This window comes from Megascapheus bottae, chromosome 32 (genome assembly GCF_031878675.1).
Source record: "Megascapheus bottae isolate mThoBot1 chromosome 32, mThoBot2.hap1, whole genome shotgun sequence".
Lineage (NCBI taxonomy): Eukaryota > Metazoa > Chordata > Mammalia > Rodentia > Geomyidae > Megascapheus > Megascapheus bottae.
In genome coordinates, this window is record NC_143540.1 from 2,257,547 (window position 1) to 2,277,963 (window position 20,417).

Sequence of the window (20,417 nt, forward strand, 5' to 3'; positions counted from 1 at the left end):
TTGAGCCACAGCACCACTCCTGGCTTTTTTACGTATGTGGTTCAAACCCTGGTCTTCATGCATGCTAAGCAAGCAATTTACCACTGGGCAAAACTCTCATACCCCCCAGTATACTGAACCTTTTTATGTCATGCATGAGGGGGAAGAAAAAGAAAGATGTAGGATCTCCAAAAGCAAAACTCGGTGGTGAAAATGTTCTGCAAGAAGTCAGCGAGTATTTATATTATTGTAGGGACAAAGGCCCGGAGGGCAGAGTTCATCTTTGAGTACAAGGAAGTATTTCTGTATTTATTCCTGTGGACTGGGGATACCGCATTAAGCATATCCAGTAACAGTGTCATTCATTAACCTAGATTATTCTCTACTGAGAACTCAAAGTTCAGTCCACCCAGAACTTCACGCCTGTCTTTAGCTTATCTTACAGAAAGAAAGAAGCCAGCAAAACATAGATTCAAAAAGAAAAGAAAAGAAGAAGAGGAGGAGGAGGAGGAGGAGGAGGAGGAGGAGGAGGAGGAGAAAGGAAAGGAATAAATGTGAAGGAAATCAAAGAAAAGTTTTTGGCCAGGTGCTGGTGGCTCACGCCTATCATCCTAACTACTCAGGAGGCTGAGATCTGAGGATCATGGTTCGAAGCCAGCCAGAGTAAGGAAAAAAAATCCCAAACTTTTACGTCCAATTCGCCATAAAAAGCCAACAGTGGAGCTATGATTCCAAGTGGTAGAATGCTAGCCTTGAGCCAAAGAGCGTAGGGGCCATACCGAGGCCAGCCACTGCATGCTGGCGCGCGCGCACACACACACACACACACACACCCCACAAATGTATTTTTCATTCCCACAGTGTAGTAGCAATTAAAATAACTATCTTATTTACTGTTGCTCATGCATACCGATCTTATTGAAAGCTTCTTGTAGTTCCTCAAGCTCCTCCCGAGAGATGGTGGTAGTATTGTTCTCCATTCTCCGGCGGGAAAGGCTCCTTCAGGGACTTCTGCAGATCTGGGGGGGGGGGGGGAAGCAGTGTCATAAAGAGAACATTAAAGCCAGGTGCGGTGGCTCACGCCTGTCATCCTAGCTACTCAGGAGGCTGAGATCTGAGGATCGCGGTTCAAAGCCAGCCCAGGCAGGAAAAAACGTGAGACTCTTATTTCCCATGAACCACCAGAAAACCAGAAGTGGTGCTGAGGCTCAAAGTGGTAAAGCAGAAAGAGCTCAGGGACAGCGCCCAGTGCTGGGGTCAAGCCCTATGATTGACAAAAATAATAATAATAACAACAACAGAAGGAACATGAGCCCATGCGAAACATTTATCTACACACTATGGCGCCACGGAGAGGTGTTGGTAGCTGAGCAAGAAGAACTAGAGGCTCCTGCCTACACCAGTCAACCACAACTTCGACTGGGCATGGAGAAGACCGGCTGTGCCCCACTATTTCGGTAAATGGAAGGTTTCAAGTTGGGGTACCTTTCAGGATGGGGTGAACAAGTGTGGACATTATATCATTTTTCTCTTTGTTTTTTAACTCTTTTTTTTTTTTAAGTTTTCTTCTCCCTTTGGTGCCACTATTGGGGCTTGAACCTAAGACCTGGCTTGAATTTAGCTTTTCCATTGAAGGATTTGGGCTGTAGCTCCGCTCCTGGCATTTTGGTGGTTAATTGGAGATAAGAGTTTCTTAACTTTCCCAGCCCCTCTAGGCTTCAAGTGCTGATATTCAGGATTCTCAGCTTCCTGAGCGGCCGGAATGACGGGTGTGGGTCACAGATGCCAAGCGTCAGCAAGACTTTTAAGGACTACCACATAGTTCGGAAAAAATGTATCTGTTCCCGTCATCATTGTCTCCTAAGCTTTGTGGCCCTGGTTACACTGCCTGCCCTTTCCCCTGGCTCACAATGGGTTTTCTCTCTCTTGCTGCAAGTTTTAAAAATAGTAGTCCAATTTTAGCACTGGTGTTACACAGAAAAGCTGTAAATTAACAGTTCTTGTATTGACCTTGCATGTGAAATCATAAAAAAAAATAATAAAATGGTTAGGGCTCTATTCCTTGGTCATGTTTGTTCAAACTTATGGAATTTATTAACCTACAATGGTTTCATTTTCATATACACAGGCAGAACCAACATGGAAACATTTTTTTTTTTTGCCAGTCCTGGGCTTGAGCTCAGGGCCTGAGCACTGTCCTTGGACTTTCTCAAGGCTAGTGCTCTACCACTTGAGCCTCAGCACCACTTCCAGCTTTTTTCTACGTATGTGGTACCGAGGAATCGAACCCGGGTCTTCATGCATGCTAGGCAAGCACTTTAACCACTAGGCCAAACTCCCGGCCCATGGAAACATTTTTTTAAAAAGCCATAATACGTGATAAAAGAGAGAAAGTACTCAACAGCACCACTTCTGTTGTTGCTGTCGGTCACGGGACTTGAACTCTGGGCCTGGGCGTCTGTCATCGCTGTTCCTGCAGCCTGTGCACAGCCCAGCATCACTGCGTAGGGACTGGCTTGATGGCTGTCATCTTTGCTGGTCACCTCCCTCACTGCACAGTAGGGTCTCGGAGGGTTTGATCTATGTGAGTCACCCTCGGATGGCCTCCAGCTCTCAGCACAACGCTAGCCACCTCAGGTGTCCCCAGTGAAGGATGCCGAGAGGCAGTGAGGACGATGAAGAAAAGCTAGCAGACTCACTGCCAAATCAGAGGATGCTCTGGAACCTTGCTTTCTGGTCCAGAACCGAGAGGGTCAAGTACCGACCCAGAGGGACCTGTCCTTCTAGAGGATGCGGAAAGGATTTTGATAAGCTTTGGGGAAATGACACAAACTGGTTTACAGTACATGGCGGGGGGGGGGGTAGAAAGCCCTTTGTGCCTGTGTTCTGCATTATTATGTGTTACTGAGTCACAGGAAATCCTTCATGGGGTACTGCCCAGATCGTAACTGCCCGCAGTGCCCAGTTTCTTAGAATGCAAGACTCAGTAGAGCTGCTGCAGAAGAGGGTGGGACGCTCCGCTTCTCTCTCTTTCTAGCCCAGAATTCCAACACACTGAGTCAGGGCCACCCAAGTGAGACTCCCTGCCAAGTGTGTCCCGGGCTCTGTCATGGACAGGGCTGGAACCGTAACCACCAAGCACACACACCCTGGCTTCAACTTGCAGTTGCTCATTCTTTACCCCCACAAATCTAAAAGTTGAGTTTCCAGGAGCTGGGACTCCTCAGCCAGGCTGTTTTGTCACAGGCGCACTCTGACTCTCCAACCTGTTAGGGTTTTTCTTTTCCCTCTTCAAGATTGTTTGGCTCTTTGGGTTCCCTTTTTTGATTCTGTATGAATTTGAGAACTTTTTTTTCAATTTCTGAAAACAACAACAACAACAAAAAGGGGGATCCTGTAACTCTTCTTGATACCATTAAATATCCACGGCGGAGGCTCCAGCCTCTTCTACCTCCTCCACCTCCTGGCCATACACGTGTTGGCGTCCAGGCCAGCTGGTAGGATCAGGCACTGTTCCTGGAGTGGTGTAAGTGGCCAAACATGCTCTTTCTGATCCTTCCAGAAAGTTCTTTCCCGGGTCTCTGGGCGGTTTGCTCACACCAGAGCTCATCAGAACTGCACTGGTTATGAAAGTAATCTCCAGCGCCTAGAACGTCCTGGCTTGCCCGGGGCCCTACAGCAAAAGTTTTGGGTCTTGTCCGGTGCTGGTACCTCACGCCTGTCATCCTAGCTACCCAGGAGGCTGAGAGCTGAGGAGCAGAGCTCAAAACCAGCCTAGGTAGGCGAGGCTGTGAGCCTCGTATCTCTAATGAACCATCCAAATAAGCCTGCAGCAGATCTGTGCCTCACTCAACGCGGCAGAGCCCTGGGGACAGCACCCACGCCCTGAATTCAAGCCCTGGGACCGACACAGACAAAAACCCCATCATGTGGAATCTCCATTGACATTTTGAGGGGGGGAAATACAGCCAACGCTTTGGAATATTCTAGCATCTGAGATGCTTGCCCCGGCTCAGCAAGCTCTCATTACAGGACCCTTGGCAAACACCCGTGTTTGCAGCTCTGACGTTTGTGAATGCACACAAAAGCTCGCATCATTAATAATAGTAAGGAGACTCTGGTATCAAGCTCTGGGTGGTAAGCTGATATAAACGAGGCTCATAAAGGAATGCTATCTCTGGCTCTGTCGAAACACAATGGAGCCTCTGGCTGCCTCATTAGGAAGCCTGGCACAAGGGGACCATCTTTGTTGGACTCCAGGGCCTGGTTCAAAGCCAAGAAAGTGTTGTTTTTTAAAAAAACAAAAAAACAAAAAAACAAAACAAAAAACAGTGGAATTTTTTTTATGGCCTCACCAGCCAGAACTAACTGATCAGAGCGTGCTGTTTTTGTTTCATTAGGCATGACACCCTGGAAATAAATTCAGAGAGTGCATGGATGCCCAAAATAGACACCCAGGGCTAACTTTCTGCTTGGCTACAAGCAGGCGGGTCACACACAAAGGCGACGTTGAAGCTGGCCTGGTAGAAGAAAACGCAGGAGCCCTTGGCTCTCTGGCATGAGAGTTATTCAAATTGCCTGTGGTATCAGATGCCAAGCGCCCATGACATGCATCATTCAAAACCCTCTTAGCTTCACCTGGCCTGGCAACTGCTTGTTTTCTGCTTTCCTGAGAAAACAGCCAAAAAGAAGGCAGCCAGGGCGGCTGTTGCAGCTGCAGAGGGTAAAGGCTTGGAGTCTAACTTGGGAAACTACTAAAAGACCTCTAAGGTCCTCCCCAAACTCTGCAAAACGGTGGAAGAGAGCTCTAAGTATGCCAACATGCTGTCTCTGTCACACCGTTGGGCCACACAAAACTGGAGAAGAGTAAAAATAATGCTGGAGAGTATCTTGCAGTTCACTAAGTTTATTCTCTCTCCAATTGCTTGGCTGTAACCTTATCATACTGGGCACCAAAGATAAATAACTATTGTCATTTAAATCTATTCATATATATATATATATATATTCCATACACATATACGTGTGTATGTGTGTGGGTATATATATTTCAGATAGATAGGAAGATAATTTGTGGAATTATTTTAGAAACGAGAATTTTGTTTCTCTGTGATTAAACTACAGGCACGATATACTGCATATAAAAGAAACAGTACGTACACACACACACACACACACACATTTCACATGACACAGAAAGAACTATTCAATCTCTTCAGCATTTCCCAAATAGTGTATATCCATTGTTGATTAGATTATCAAAGTCCAGCCGGGCACCAGCGGCTCACACAGTCTGGGTAGAGACGTTGGTGGCACTGTCACCTCCGGTTACAGTAACTGCCCAAGAGCCCAGAGGTGGAGCTGCGGCTCAAGTAGCAGAGAGCTAACCTTGAGCTACAGAAGCTCAGAGACTGTGCCCAAGCCCTGACTTCAAGTTCCAGGACCAGCCCCAAACAAAAGAAAGAAAGGAACAAATAAAAGGCCAATGAAGAACTGATGAATCGAAATGGCTTTTTCTCTTTTGCCCGACCCTGAATAAACCAAAACTTCTTTTCTCCTCTCACAAGTGCTTCGGGGAAAGAAATACTTCAACTCAGGAGAAAGGAGGAAGTCAGAATCCTGTGGCCGTCTCCCTGAGGCAGCTCCGAGCCTGCAAGGTCACTGGCAAGCCAGAGCACGGGGTAATCACAGGCAGGACCCAGAGGCTGTGTGGCTAATTTACCCCCTGTGCAGAGCTAGCCCCAGAATCTGCCCCAAGGCTGCCCTGCCGCTGGGACCCAGGGGAGGTTCTGCATACCTGCTGCTGCTGCTGGCTGGCTTATTGCTGGCTCTGGAGGGCCCGGGAAACAACGGAGAGGAGGGAGAGCTCGGGCTTCCAATGAAGGGCTGGGTCCTTCTCTGTAGCCAGCTCTCAGGGCTGGAGCTCCAGGGTTCAGCTACTGCCACAACACTAATCTCCAAAGAGCTCTGTGTCAAGAAGACAGACCAATCTGAAACCTGGGTGTGGTTTGGAACGATTGAAAAAAAAAAAAAAGGGCAAAAATGTAGATGTCATCACTATTTCTATTAGATTAGAGCGAGTGTCTTTAAGTAAAGTGTGACACTTGTCTTCTGAAGATTTCATTCAAGCAGGTTTTCTTCCTATGAATTGGGGGTACGCTAGAAGCATTGTGTGTGTGTGTGTGTGTGTGTGTGTGTGTGTGTGTGTTTCAGTCCTCGGACTTGAACTCCATGAGCTTCTTTTGCTCAAAACTAGCATTGTACTGCTGGCTTTTTTTTTTTTTTGGTAGTTTACTAGAGGTAAGGGTCTCTTTCCTGCCCAAGCCGGCTTCAAACCACAATCTTCAGATCACAGCCTTCTGAGTTGCTAGGATTACAGGTGCAAACCACCAGTGCCCAGCTCCCATATTATTTTTATGAAGATTCCACAGGCTGGGCATGTGGCTTAGTGGTAGAGTGCTTGCCTGGCATGCATGAAGTCCTGGTTAATTCCTCAGTACCTCATAAACAGAGCCTCAAGTGGCAGAGTGATAGCCTTGAGCAAAAAAGAACAGGGACAGTATCTAGACCTGGAAGAAGAGGAAGAAGGAGGAGGAAGAGGAGGAGGAGGAGGAGGAGGAGGAGAAGGAAGAGAGGATTCCATTGCTACTTTAACTGTAAAATGACAGTGTTATTTCCAGCACACACAAAAAAAGAAGAAGATACTTATTAAGCATACCTGGAGTGCCTAGAGAATGATGCTACGCTAAAATGTAAATAGTAAAAGAAATTCTATATCAGACTGAGTATCTTTAGTCCCTAGGCTAATTTCAAGCAAAATTTTATTTTTCTTTTCTTTTTTTTTTTTGCCAGTCCTGGGCTTGAGCTCAGGGCCTGAGCACTGTCCTTGGACTTTCTCAAGGATAGACCTCTACCACTTGAGCCACAGCACCACTTCCAGCTTTTTTCTATGTATGTGGTACCGAGGAATTGAACCCGGGTCTTCATGCATGCTAGGCAAACACTTTAACCACTATGCCAAACTCCCGGCCCCAAATATTTGTTTTCCTAAAAAAAAAAAAAAAAGCTACCTCTGAATAGTAATTGATAGCATTATATGAGAGTCTGCAGAGTTCACGCAGAAGAGTGGGGAAGGTTCAGGTCCAACTCAGCATCCCCAGTAAAGGCAGCACAAAGGACCCATCTACCAGCTACACCCCACTTCCCCAGAGCAGCCGGTCAGTCGTGGGAGAGGAGCTCCTGGCTGTCCTTTATGACACAGCCATAAAAGCAAAGAAGGGGGAGCTGCTTCACAAAGTGCAAAGGGAAGCTGAGGTCAAAGTGACAGGCCAGAGGAGAACAGCAAGTGCTCACCGTACGATGCTATTTATATGGAATTCTAGAAAATAGAAACTAATCGATGAGCCCAAGTGTTCATCAATGGCAGGCTGGCACCAAGGGACGAGGCGAGGAACCGCTGTGGCCCCTCAAAGGACAAGAGGCAACTCTCTGGCCGGTGATGGGTGTGATTACGGTGATGATTTTAGGGGTGGAAACACCTGTCAAAACATGACTCATTGCCAATGAATAATACCCACATTAAAATCATCGGGGGACTTTGCTTGTGTCGTAATACATGCTGAAAACACACACATTATTTAAATATTTAAAGAGTTCCTGGCAACCCATTCAAGGTCAGCTCAGGTAAAAACTTTAAAGGAAAAAAAAAAAAAAAGAAAGCACCCAAAAAGCAAAACCCACCTCTGCTGGTAACTTGGCGTGAAGTTATGAGCCTGTCATCCGAGCTGTCGAAGGAAGGGTAGCTGGAAGGTAAGTGGAGTCCAGGCCAAGGAGGTAAAAAGTATAAACCTATTCAAAGAAGAACCTGAGCAGAAGAGCTGGGGAGGGGGAAGGAAGAGAGGGAGGGAAGGAAATTTAGAATTCCTGAATTCTGTGCTCTCTTAGTGGCAAATATGGCTACTAGCTGATCCCTTCAGATCTCTACCTTAGATTTAAGGGGAAGGAAAGCCCTTTCCATCCCAGGATTCCTGTACCCTGATTATCAACACAGCCACCATCCGATGTTGCTAGATAAAAATCAGAACTACAGTTTGAATTCTTTTTTTAGTATTTGTTTTCCAGTCCTGGGCTTGAGCTCAGGGCCTGAGCACTGTCCTTGGGCTTTCTCAAGGCTAGAGCTCTACCACTTGAGCCTCAGCACCATTTCCGGCTTTTTTCTACGTATGTGGTACCGAGGAATCGAACCCGGGTCTTCGTGCATGCTAGGGAAGCACTCTACCACTAGACCACGTTCCCTGCACTAAATGTTACTTTTTAAAGGATCCAGACAGCTACGCTTTCAAACATCCTGATGCTCACTCTGCTGGACTCAGCATGCAGAGATTTTGGGGGGAGTCAGATTTTCTTTCTCACAGATAGGCATCTTTGGCAGATAAAAACAGGATCAAGGAAAACGGCTGTTGCTGTTGTCTTCCCAAACTGACTTCACTCTGGGGCCGGGGCATGATCCCTGAGCTTCTCTGGCTCAAGGCTGGCACACTACCACTTGAGCCTTACTTCCGGCTTTTGGATAGTTTACTCGAGAGCCGCGTCTCCAGGCTGGCACTGGATCACGAACCTCAGATCTCAGGCTTGTGAGTAAGTAGGATTACAGGTGTGAGCCAGCGGGCATGGGCTCAAACCTGTGGGGTTTTGTGAGCTGCATTTCATGGCTGGCACCTCACGGAGCTAGTGGCACTGAACCCCTCGAGAACCAGGATCTGTGAGCTAAGCAGGAAAGAGGAGAGAAGGGAGGCTGGAAACCTCACCGCAACAGAATGCCCAGAGAACCCTCCACGGAGCAGGCACTGCAGCCTGGCGCTTTCTGGCCGGCTCTCGAAGGTGAGAACACCCTCAACTTGATATCAGGCTTCAGCTATACACTTCCTCAGCCTTGTCTGGCTCCCCCTGACCGCCAACCCCAAATCACCAGGGGGTTGCACTAAAGCCCTCAGCCCCCCAAATTCTAGCTTGCATGCCTTTGCATCTATGAACAGATGTGATCACCAAGGGCCAAAAGAAATGCAGGAAAAGGGAAGGTGGTGGCCTCCGCAGACACAGCTGCCAAGGGCCAGGCCCCAGGCGCTGGATCCCAGCTTGGCTTTTTCTTTGATTTCAACAATGTCATTCGCCCTCCGAGAAGAACCCATGAGGGCATCAGGCGAGGGCGTTCGGTGTCCCGGGGTGCCAGCTGCCCCGGCCACCCACATCCTCCCGGGTTTTCACCACGTGGATCTGGGGTGGGGGGAGCCGGATACTCAGAGAGTAGCCGAGATTGGAGCAGAGACACCCCCCCAGCACCCCATGCAGGATTGGCCTCTCCCCCTTGGGGCAAGAGGGACGGTGACCCAACAGGATGCAGAGCAGCTGAGATCACCCCACAGGATAGGAAACACTTTGGGTGGGCTACTGATTTCTGGTCTTTCTCCCTCTCCTTCCCCTTTCTTCTCTCTCCTCTCTTCCCTTATTCCCTCCCTGTGTTTTCTCTTTTTTCCACTTCCACTTCCAAATCTGCTTCCAGATTTTTCTATGAGCAGCCAGGATTGCACGTGAGCGCCTCCTCTAGTATTCTGAGGCAAGCATATCAACTTTTAGGTCCCCCCCGCCCCCATGCCATGAGTTACCAATCAAATATTCTTATGGTTTTATAACTGTGAGCTGCTCAAAAAAAATCAATCATAAAAACCTAGTTTATTATACAGTTGAAAGTCCTTTAGCCAGCTGGACTTTCTGAACAAGCCCCATCTATCTCTAGTGCACCTAGAAAGCATTTTCTGGTGAGAACATTTGCTGTATAAAAAGGGGATGCTAGGGCTGGGGGTTTGGCCTAGTGGTAGAGTGCTTGCCTAGCATGCATGAAGACCCGGGTTCGATTCCTCAGTACCACACACATAGAAAAAAAGCTGGAAATGGTGCTGAGGCTTGAGTGGTAGAGCTCTAGCCTTGAGAAAGCCCAAGGACAGTGCTCAGGCCCTGAGTTCAAGCCCAGGACTGGCAAAAAATAAAAAAGGGGGGAGCTAACGTGCCAGTGGCTCATGCCCGTCCTCCCTCTGTTCAGGAGGCTGAGCTCTGAGGATCGTGGCTCAAAGCCAGCCCAGGAAGAAAAGTTCATGAGAATTCTGATCTCCAATGAATTTCCAAAAAACAAAAAGTGTTAGCTGAGGTTCACATAGTAGAGACCAGCCTTGCGTGAAAAAGCTAAGGGACAGTTGTCAGGCCCGGCAAAGAAAGAAAGAAACAGGGCTGGAGGGAAGGGAACTTTCCTAATAGTACATTTAACTCTTCACCCTATCTACACCCCACACTATTAACAAAATGCAATTTATCTTTACAGAAACACACAACAGGGCACCTGCGTGAGACACGGATCACGCCTGCACGCGTGCACACGTGTGCACATACACAAGAGGGGAATCAGCCAACTGGAAAAAGAATTAAGATGAGGAAAGATGTACAGCCCCAGGCTTCCAGTGACCCTGGAAGGTCGCAATGTTCCCAACATTCAAAAGGGTACAATCATTTTTATAACCCATAAACCAGCAGGCAACATAAAAGCCTGCTTTCTCTCTGCAGCTGCCGGCACCCCCCCCCCCCCCCCGTCCCCCAACTGTGACTATATCCCTCAGAACTCCATGCCAAGATGAGCTTTTGGACGTTGTAATGAATTTTAACTTGGCAGGTGTGGCCAGAAATAATGTTGCCAGGTACAGTAGCTCTCACCTTTAATCCTCGCTACTCAGGAGACTGAGTAACCACCAAAAAAAAAAGTCAGAAATGGAGGTATGTATGATTCAAGTGGTAGAGGGCTAGCCTTGAGCAAAGAAACCTCACGGATGGCGTCCAGACCCTGAATTCAAACCCTGGGATTGGCACCAAAGATTTTTTTTTTTTATTAAATGCTTCAAGAGGTTGAGGCGCCCCCCCCCGCCCCCACCGACTCTCACCTGGCCTCCCAGGAGAGGGATCTGCCCCTGGCCAAGTCCATAAACCTCTCTAACCGTGGAATCTTGGGCCTGGATGGGGCTGGGGGCCGCAGGGTGTGGGAACCCACCGGTGTCACCCACACTTCTTTCAGAAGCCTACCGTACTTCGTGTGGATGCTCCCCAGGGAATTAGGGCCACAGTTCGAAGGCCTCGGGTCCGGGTCAGGGTCCCTACATAATCTAGCAAGGTGTGAAACTGGACTCTGAACACCCCAGGGGAGGGGAGGAAAAAATGCCTTCCATACCAGATCACACAAGGTGGCCTTCCATCCCCTCCAACTCTAGAGGCACCCGGGCCATCACCCTGCACCCTCTGCCACAGAACAAAGCACAGACTCAGAGACTGCAATCTCTGTCTTTAGGAATGCTTCAAAGGGAAAGGAGATAAAGAGATCAAGGCAATTAAAAAATAAAAAACTTTAAAGGCAAAGGCTTATCATCATGATCAAAGTCTGGCTCCCCGAACCCTAGAAGTCTTGCTGGCTCCAACTTGTGGGTTATTCTCAAGGGAGTGAAATCTCAGCTCTGTCACAAGTCTTCCAGAGACTTTCAGACAGGTCATTTTCTGAGTGTTAACTTTGCACGTGCAGGACTGGGGTGATTAGTCCAGGTACCATAAAGAAACTGGGTGCCTGGGGCACATGCCTGGAATCCTCACCACTCCATGTCTGAGGATCATGGTTTGAAACCAGCCTAGGCAGAGAAGACTCTCCCAACTTATCACCAAAACAAAAAAACCAGGAGTGGAACTACATGTTGTTCAAGTGGTAGAGCGCCAGCCTTACACACACACACACACACACACACACACACACACACACACGAAGGCAAATGCCAGGTACTGACGGCGTCATGCCTGTCACCCTGTCAACTCAGAACGCTGAGCTCAGGGGCTCCTGGGTCAAAGCCAGCCTGGGCAGGAAAATCCCTGAGACTTTTATCTACAATCAACTACTAGGAAACTGGAAGTGGGGCTGCAGCTCAAGTGGTAGGGTGCTCACCTTGAATACAAAGAGGCTCAGAGACAGCGCCCAGGCCCCAAGTTCAAGTCCCATAATTGACCCCCCCAAAAAAGAAAAAGGGTCATCCTTTCGCCAGGTCCTTCCTTCCTTCCATCCTGCCAACCCTCTCAGGCTGCTTTGTGCCTGTCCTCTCAACTCTTGTCCCCTTGTGTGTGTGTGTGTGGTGGAGTGTGCAGTACTGGGTTTTAACTCAGGACCTCTTCTGTGCTGGCTAGATAGGGGCTCAGTACTACGGAGCTGTGTCTTCCGCCCTGGCTTCGCTCTTTTTGGCGCTGCGTGTTTGGTCTAAGTCAGGGTCTTGCTTCCTGCCTTGGTTGGTCACTTGGATCATGATCCCCTATTTTTTGCTTCCCACCAAAGTTAGGGTGTCAGGCATGCATCTCTTTACTTCCCCTGGTCCTTTTCATAAGGGCGGGTGGAAATGAAGATAATAAATCACAGAGTGCCAGCCCATGGCACTCAACGCCAGGGGGCACGGCTGGCTCCTCGGCACAGGCTGTGTTTTGATTTGCAAAACAGCTATTTGCAACATCTCTTCCAAATGAATCTAATATGGCAGTGCGCCTCTCCAGCCGTGTTTTGGGGTTTCCAGGCACGATGTCCCGCCTGTGTTTGTCTCTTCACAACCTCTCTCTTGGCTCAGCCACACACTCCTCCGTCGTCAGCCCCGCCCTTCAGTGCCTCCGGATGGCGGGGATCCGGGCTCTTCACCTCCTGGCAAGGCCCTCGGCCTGGGCTCTGTTCCTGAGCTTGTCTTGCTCGACCACCGCTCCACCACTTGAGCCACAGCGGCACTTCTGGCTTTTTCTGTTTTTGAGCTACTGAGCTGTCGAACCCAGAGCTTCATGCACGCTAGCCAAGCACTCTACCACTAAGCCACCTTCCCAGCCCACACCCTTTAACTTTTAGAACCTGACAACTTCCTGTTCCAGAACATTGGGGTGTGTATTACAATATGATTCAGGGTATTATATGTGAAATACCAGCAGCCTAGAGAATAGAAGGAAGTAATACAGGGTTCTAACTGGGGGTGAGGAGGGAGAGGGGCAGGGAGGGATGGGGGGAGAAGGGGAGGGAGATTTCTACAGCAACCGAGAAAGGCCTCTGGGCTGGGTGCCACTGGCTCTGCCTGCCATCCTAGCTACTCAGGAGGCTGAGATCTGAGGATTTATAGTCAAAACCAGCTGGGGCGGAAAAGTCTGTGAGACTCCTGTCTCTAATTAACTACAAAAAAGCTGGAGGTAGAGCGACAGCAGCACAGAAGTTCAGGGGCTGTGCTCAGGCCCTGAGTTCAAGCACCAAGATAGGCTTGAAATGAAAGGGAAGGAAGGAAGGGAGGGAGGGAAGGAGGGAGGGAGGGAAAGAGGGGGGGAAGGGAGAGGGAAGGAGGGAGGGAGGGGGGCTTCCAGGAAGGGAAGTAGCTGGGTTCCACCTTGTAGACCAGGCTGAGAAGGGGTCACTGGCAAATTGGCAGGTGGAGGCTGAGCAGCTGAGCTCTTTCCAAAATCACTTTCAGGACGTGCTGGCAGGGCAGTGCTAGAACGCAGGGAGGAGCCAGCTCTGCCCAGAAGCGCGGGGGGAGAGGAGACATGGCAAGATTGCCAGTGAGGCAGGGACCCCTGAGATCAGGAGGGCAGCGCCAGGCCCCCTGTCACCCGACCTCCCTGCTGCCCACGTTCTCGCCCTCTCCTTTGTCAGCAGAAGCAGCGGAACTAGCTGACCTCCAGCACCCGACTGTCTATTATTTCTGCCGTTAACACATTTGTCACGGGGGAGGAAGGGGCTCCCCGCTCCTCCACCTGAACCCCACTCTTCTTTTCCTAAACTTCCTCCCCACCCCAGGCAGTGCCAGGCTGGCTCTAACAAGCAGACACACTGGAAGAGTTGGAGGAGGAGGGGGAGGAGGAGGAATGAGAGGAGGAGGGGGGGAGGACGAGGAGGGGGAGGAATTAGAAGAGGAGGAGGAGGAAGAACAGGAAAAGGAAGAATAGGAAGAGGAAGAAGAGAAGGGAGGAATTAGAAAAAGAGGAGGAAGGAGGAATGAGAAGAGGAGGAAGAGGAAGAAGAGGGGGAATTAGAAGAGGAGGAGGAGGAAGAGGAGAAGAGGAGGAGGAGAAGAGGAGGAGGAGGAGAAGAGGAGGAGGAGAAGAGGAGGAGGAGAAGAGGAGGAGGAGGAAGAGGAGAAGAGGAGGAGGAGAAGAGGAGGAGGAGAAGAGGAGGGGGAGAAGAGGAGGAGGAGAAGAGGAGGAGGAGAAGAGGAGGAGAAGAGGAGGAGAAGAGGAGGAGGAGAAGAGGAGGAGGAGAAGAGGAGGAGGAGAAGAGGAGGGGGAGAAGAGGAGGAGGAGGAGGAAGAGGAGAAGAGGAGGAGGAGAAGAGGAGGAGGAGGAGAAGAGGAGGAGGAGAAGAGGAGGAGGAGAAGAGGAGGAGGAGGAGGAAGAGGAGAAGAGGAGGAGGAGAAGAGGAGGAGGAGGAGGAGAGGAGGAGGAGGAGAGGAGGAGGAGGAGAAGAGGAGGAGGAGAAGAGGAGGAGGAGGAGGAAGAGGAGAAGAAGAGGAGGAGGAGAAGAGGAGGAGGAGAAGAGGAGGAGGAGAAGAGGAGGGGGAGAAGAGGAGGAGGAGGAGGAGGAGGAGGAGGAGGAGGAGAAGAGGAGGAGGAGAAGAGGAGGGGGAGAAGAGGAGGAGGAGGAGAAGAGGAGAAGAGGAGGAGAAGAGGAGGAGAAGAGGAGGAGAAGAGGAGGAGGAGAAGAGGAGGGGGAGAAGAGGAGGAGGAGGAGGAAGAGGAGAAGAGGAGGAGGAGAAGAGGAGGAGGAGGAGAAGAGGAGGAGGAGAAGAGGAGGAGGAGAAGAGGAGGAGGAGAAGAGGAGGAGGAGGAGGAGGAGAAGAGGAGGAGGAGAAGAGGAGGAGGAGGAGGAGAAGAGGAGGAGGAGAAGAGGAGGAGGAGGAGGAGAAGAGGAGGAGGAGAAGAGGAGGGGGAGAAGAAGAGGAGGAGGAGGAGGAAGAATTAGAAGAGGAGGAGGAGGAAGAGGCAGAATTAGAAGAGGAAGAGGAGGAGGAGGAGGAGGAGGAGGAGGAGGAGGAGGAGGAGGAGGAGGAGGAGGAGGAGGAGGAGGAGGAGGAGGAGGCGGACCAGGCAGCCCACGTTCCCCGCACCGCTTCAGGTCGGGTAGGGACTCAGCTCCCGGCCGAACCCAGGGGCCGGGAGTCCGGCCCGGAGCCCGGCCCGCCGCCCGCCGCCCGCCGCCCGCCGCCCGCTCCGCGACCCCGAGGCGAGCCGGGTACCTGCGGCGGCCGCCGTGCGCAGCTCCGGCGGAGACCAGGCACCTGCCAGGACCCGGGCTGCGCGCGCCGCCCGCCGCGCTCCCGCGCCGCGCATGCGCGAGCGGCACCGGCCCGGGCCGCGCTCCCCGCCCCCGCGCTCCAGTCCCCGGGCTTTGCCTGCGGCCGCGGCCTCGGCGCTGCGCATGCGCCGGCGGCACCCGGCCCCGGACCGCGCTCCTCGCCCCGCGCTCCAGTCCCCGGGCTTTGCCTGCGGCCGCGGCCGCCGCTGGCGCCACCGCGCATGCTCGAACTGCATCCGGTCCTCAGGTGGATCCGCTCACCCAGTGTGGGGCTCAGAGGCACATTCCTCCTCATCCCTCCAAATCCCACTAGCATCCCTCCACATCCCACTGCATCCCTCCACATCCCTCCTCATCCCTCCACATCCCTCCTCATCCTCCACATCCCTCCTCATCCATCCACATCCCTCCTCATCGCTCCACATCCCACTGCATCCCTCCACATCCTCCACATCCCTCCACATCCCTCCACATCCTCCACATCCCTCCTCATCCAGCCACATCCCACTGCATCCCTCCACATCCTCCACATCCCTCCACATCCACTGCATCCCTCCACATCCTCCACATCCTCCACATCCCTCCTCATCCCGCCACATCCCACTGCATCCCTCCTCATCTCCACATCCCTTCTCATCCCTCCACATCCTCCGCATCCCTCCACATCCCACTGCATCCCTCTACATCCTCCACATCCCTCCACATCCCTCCTCATCCTTCCACATCCCACTGCATCCCTCCACATCCTCCACATCCCTCCACATCCTCCGCATCCCTCCTCATCCTCCACATCCCTCCTCATCCCGCCACATCCCACTGCATCCCTCCACATCCCACTGCATCCCTCCACATCCCTCATCATCCCTCCACATCCCTCCTCATCCTTCCACATCCCACTGCATCCCTCCACATCCTCCACATCCCTCCACATCCCTCCTCATCCCTCCACATCCCTCCTCATCCCTCCTCATCCCTCCACATCCCACTGCATCCCTCCACATCCTCACATCCCACTGCATCCCTCCACATCCCACTGCATCCCTCCACATCCCTCCACATCCCTCCTCATCCTTCCACATCCCACTGCATCCCTCCACATCCTCCACATCCCTCCCACATCCCTCCTCATCCCTCCGACATCCCTCCTCATCCCTCCTCATCCCCTCCACATCCCACTGCATCCCTCCACATCCTCTACATCCCTCCTCATCCTCCACATCCCTCCACATCCCTCCTCATCCCTCCATATCCCTCCTCATCCAGCACATCCCACTGCATCCCTCCACATCCTCCACATCCTTCCACATTCAACTGCATCCCTCCTCATCCTCCACATCCCTCCTCATCCCGCCACATCCCACTGCATCCCTCCTCATCCTCCACATCCCTCCACATCCCACACATCCCTCCTCATCCCGCCACATCCCACTGCATCCCTCCTCATCCTCCACATCCCTTCTCATCCCTCCACATCCCTCCTCATCCCTCCACATCCCACTGCATCCCTCTACATCCTCCACATCCCTCCACATCCCTCCTCATCCTTCCACATCCCACTGCATCCCTCCACATCCTCCACATCCCTCCACATCCTCCGCATCCCTCCTCATCCTCCACATCCCTCCTCATCCCTCCACATCCCACTGCATCCCTCCACATCCTCCCCATCCCTCCACATCCTCCCCATCCCTCCCCATCCCTCCACATCCCACTGCATCCCTCCACATCCTCCACATCCCTCCACATACCTCCTCATCCTTCCACATCCCACTGCATCCCTCCACATCCTCCACATCCCTCCACATCCTCTGCATCCCTCCTCATCCTCCACATCCCTCCTCATCCCTCCACATCCCACTGAATCCCTCCACATCCTCCCCATCCCTCCACATCCTACCCATCCCTTCACATCCCTCCACATCCCACTGCATCCCTCCACATCCTCCACATCCCTCCTCATCCCTTCACATCCCACTGCATCCCTCCACATCCTCCACATCCTCCGCATCCCTCCTCATCCTCCACATCCCTCCTCATCCCTCCACATCCCACTGCATCCCTCCACATCCTCCACATCCCTCCACATCCCTCCTCATCCCTCCTATCCCTCCTCATCCTCCACATCCCTCCTCATCCCTCCACATCCCTGCATATCCCACTGCATCCCTCCACATCCTCCGCATCCCTCCACATCCCTCCACATCCTCCGCATCCCTCCACATCCTCCACATCCCTCCACATCCTCTGCATCCCTCCACATCCCTCCACATCCTCCACATCCTCCACATCTCTTCTCATCCTCCACATCCCTCCACATCCCACTGCATCCCTCCACATCCCTTGCATCCCTCCACATCCTTCGCATCCCTCCACATCCTCCACATCCCTCCATATCATCCACATCCCTCCTCATTCTCCACATCCCTCCATATCCCACCACATTCCTCCTCATCCCTCCACATCCCTCCTCATCCCTCCTTATCCTACCATGTTTCCCATGTGTTTCGTTCTGGAACCTCCACACCTGCCCTAGAACCAACAGCTAACCGGAGGAGTCCGCAGAGGGATGGCGGCCCCTGGGTGTTCTGCCAGGGCCCCTCACCCGGCCCGGGCTCCCCACTGGGACCTGTCAGCGGGTTCAGTGACAGAACTTGGGCCAGGGTTCAAGCTTCAGGACCAGTAAACATACACAAAGTAACCGGGCCCTTCAGGAGAAGCTGAGGTTGAGCAGTGCTACGTTCAGAGCATCCGTGTGAGAAGAGCAAACTGTCTAAAGATGAGATTTGTACCAACTTGTACCACTAGGCCAGGAGTGTGGCCTAGTGGTAGAGTGCTTGCCTACCATTCACCAAGACCCAGGTTTGATTCCTCAGTACCACATATATAGAAAAAAGTCAGAAGTGGTGCTGAGGCTTCAAGTGGTAGAGCTCTAGCCTTGAGAAAGTCCAAGGACAGTCAGTGCTCAGGCCCTGAGCTCAAGCCCAGGACTGGGAAAAACAAAACAAACAAAAACAACCTTTGAAATCTGGCATGGCTATTAAAGTACATCATTACAAACATTTATAATTATAGATGTTTAATCTACTCAACTGATTGTATCACTACCAATGAGTGACATGATTTTGAAGCTGTGTTTCTAGGAGCTCTGGGTTTTGTGGTGCTGGTGGTGGTGGTGATGATGTGGGGGGGGGGGGGCAGAGGAGCCTGGAGCCAGTAACTAATCCCTGTAATCCCAGCTGTTTAGCAGATGGGGATCAAGTGGTGGCAGTGTGAGGAGAGCCTGGGCACACAGTTCACAGCCCTCTCCTGTCAGCTTGGTGCACTGCTGGGAAGCTAAGATCAGGCCCAGGTCTCCAGCAGGTTGACGCCTGGCCAGACCTGAGTCCATCTTTTGAGAAAACTGGGCTGTGGTGCCACCTAATGGCCACGTTCCACCAGGCTTTCATCAGGAAGGGGATAGTTTAATACACGCCGACCAACACGATTCCCAGAACTTTGGTTGGTGTCCCTTTGTCAACTTGGCTGGGACATGGGCTCAGGAAATGCCAGGGACAGGGGCAAACAGGTACACCTGACCGCTCTGCTTCCAAAATCACCCTCCCCTTGGCACCCCAGCTCCCCGACACAATAAAGGGGGAAGAAGAGGCTAACAGGATTCACTTGACATAGTACATGATACATGAGGACGTACTACTAAATACACGATTGATAATGGCACGTGTTGCCGGGCACGGTGGCTCAAGCCTGTAACCCTAGCTACTCAGGATGCTGAGATCTATGGATGGAGGTTCAAAGCCAGCCCAGGTACTACAAAGTGATGAGACTCTTATCTCCAATTAATTACTAGAAAACGGGAAGAGTTGAAGAGCTCAGAGACAATGCCAGGCCCAGAGTTCAAGCCCCATGACACCTCCCTGCCAAAAAATGACACATATTAAGGCACTTTGGGGATAGGGTGGAGGTGGATAGCACAAAGAATATAGAATATACAGAATTAGGACTGCATGGGAGATTGAAAAAATAAACTTGTATGGGGGGAAAAAACTCTAAGAAGTTTGGTAGAGGAGAAGCACGTAGGTGCTCAAAGAACAGTGGGTTTAGATTGTCGACCACTTGCTCAATTACTGACATGTTAAAAAATACACGACCGGCTGTCTTTTATTCTGTCCATACGCTCTACCAAATTCAAGGGGAGTTTTGCTTTTTCTTCCCTTTAACATAAAAATTTCCAGTGGTGGGGAGGGGGGTTTGGCCTAGTGGTAGAGTGCCTAGCATGCACAAAGACCCGGGTTCGATTCCTCAGTACCACATACATAGAAAAAAAGCCAAAAGTGGTGCTGAGGGTCAAGTGGTACAGCTCTAGCCTTGAGAAAGTCCAAGGACAGTGCTCAGGCCCTGAGCTCAAGCCCAGGACTGGAAAAAAAAAAATTCCAGTGGTTTTCCGCTATTGTGTGTGTGTGTGAGAGAGAGAGGGATAGAGGGGGGGGAGAGGGAGAGGAGGTGAGGGGGAGAGAAAGAGGGGGAAGAGAGGGAGAGGGAGAGGGAGAGGGAGAGGGGGAAGAGAGGGAGAGGGAGAGGGAGGGGGAGGGGGAGGGGGAGAGGGAGAGAGCTCAGGGCCCGGGAGCCGTCTGTGAGCTCTGTCACTCGAGCCACAGCTCCACTGCGGGCTCCTTGTTGGTTAACGGGAGACCAGAGTCTCACAGATGTGTCCGCCCAGGCTGGCTTGGAACCCGCATCCTGTCTTGTCTCTGATGTCACCTCTGTGCTCCGAGGACCGGCCCAGCTCCGGTCTGGCTCGACTGAGCACTGTCAGTGGAGCCACGCGAGGCCGAACCACAAGAACACACCCCCCAGTCCTGGGAAAACGTGGACCGTGCGCGCCCGGCCCCGCCCCGCCCCGGCCCCGCCCCACCAAGACCCCGCCCCGCCGGCCAAAGCCACGCCCCGCTCTAGAGTCCTCCCTAACCACGCCCGTTTCCCCTCCCCGGTCCTGCCTTGACCTCGCCCACATCGCCCGCAGGCCCCGCCCCCTCTCGGCCCCGCCCCGCCGCTGGCTCCG

General features: G+C 52.0%; 1 protein-coding gene across 1 annotated transcript in view; it reads right to left on the reverse strand.

The window, feature by feature from the left end:
- Pls1 (plastin 1) overlaps window positions 1-995 on the reverse strand; it is a 29,112-nt gene extending 28,117 nt beyond the window's left edge. Inside the window, exon 1 of the mRNA XM_090323141.1 lies at window positions 890-995. Coding sequence (XP_090179267.1) covers window positions 890-959 — 70 coding nt within the window. The 5' untranslated portion in view covers window positions 960-995. The remainder of the gene's footprint in view (window positions 1-889) is intronic.
- Between the last annotated feature and the right edge of the window lie 19,422 nt (window positions 996-20,417).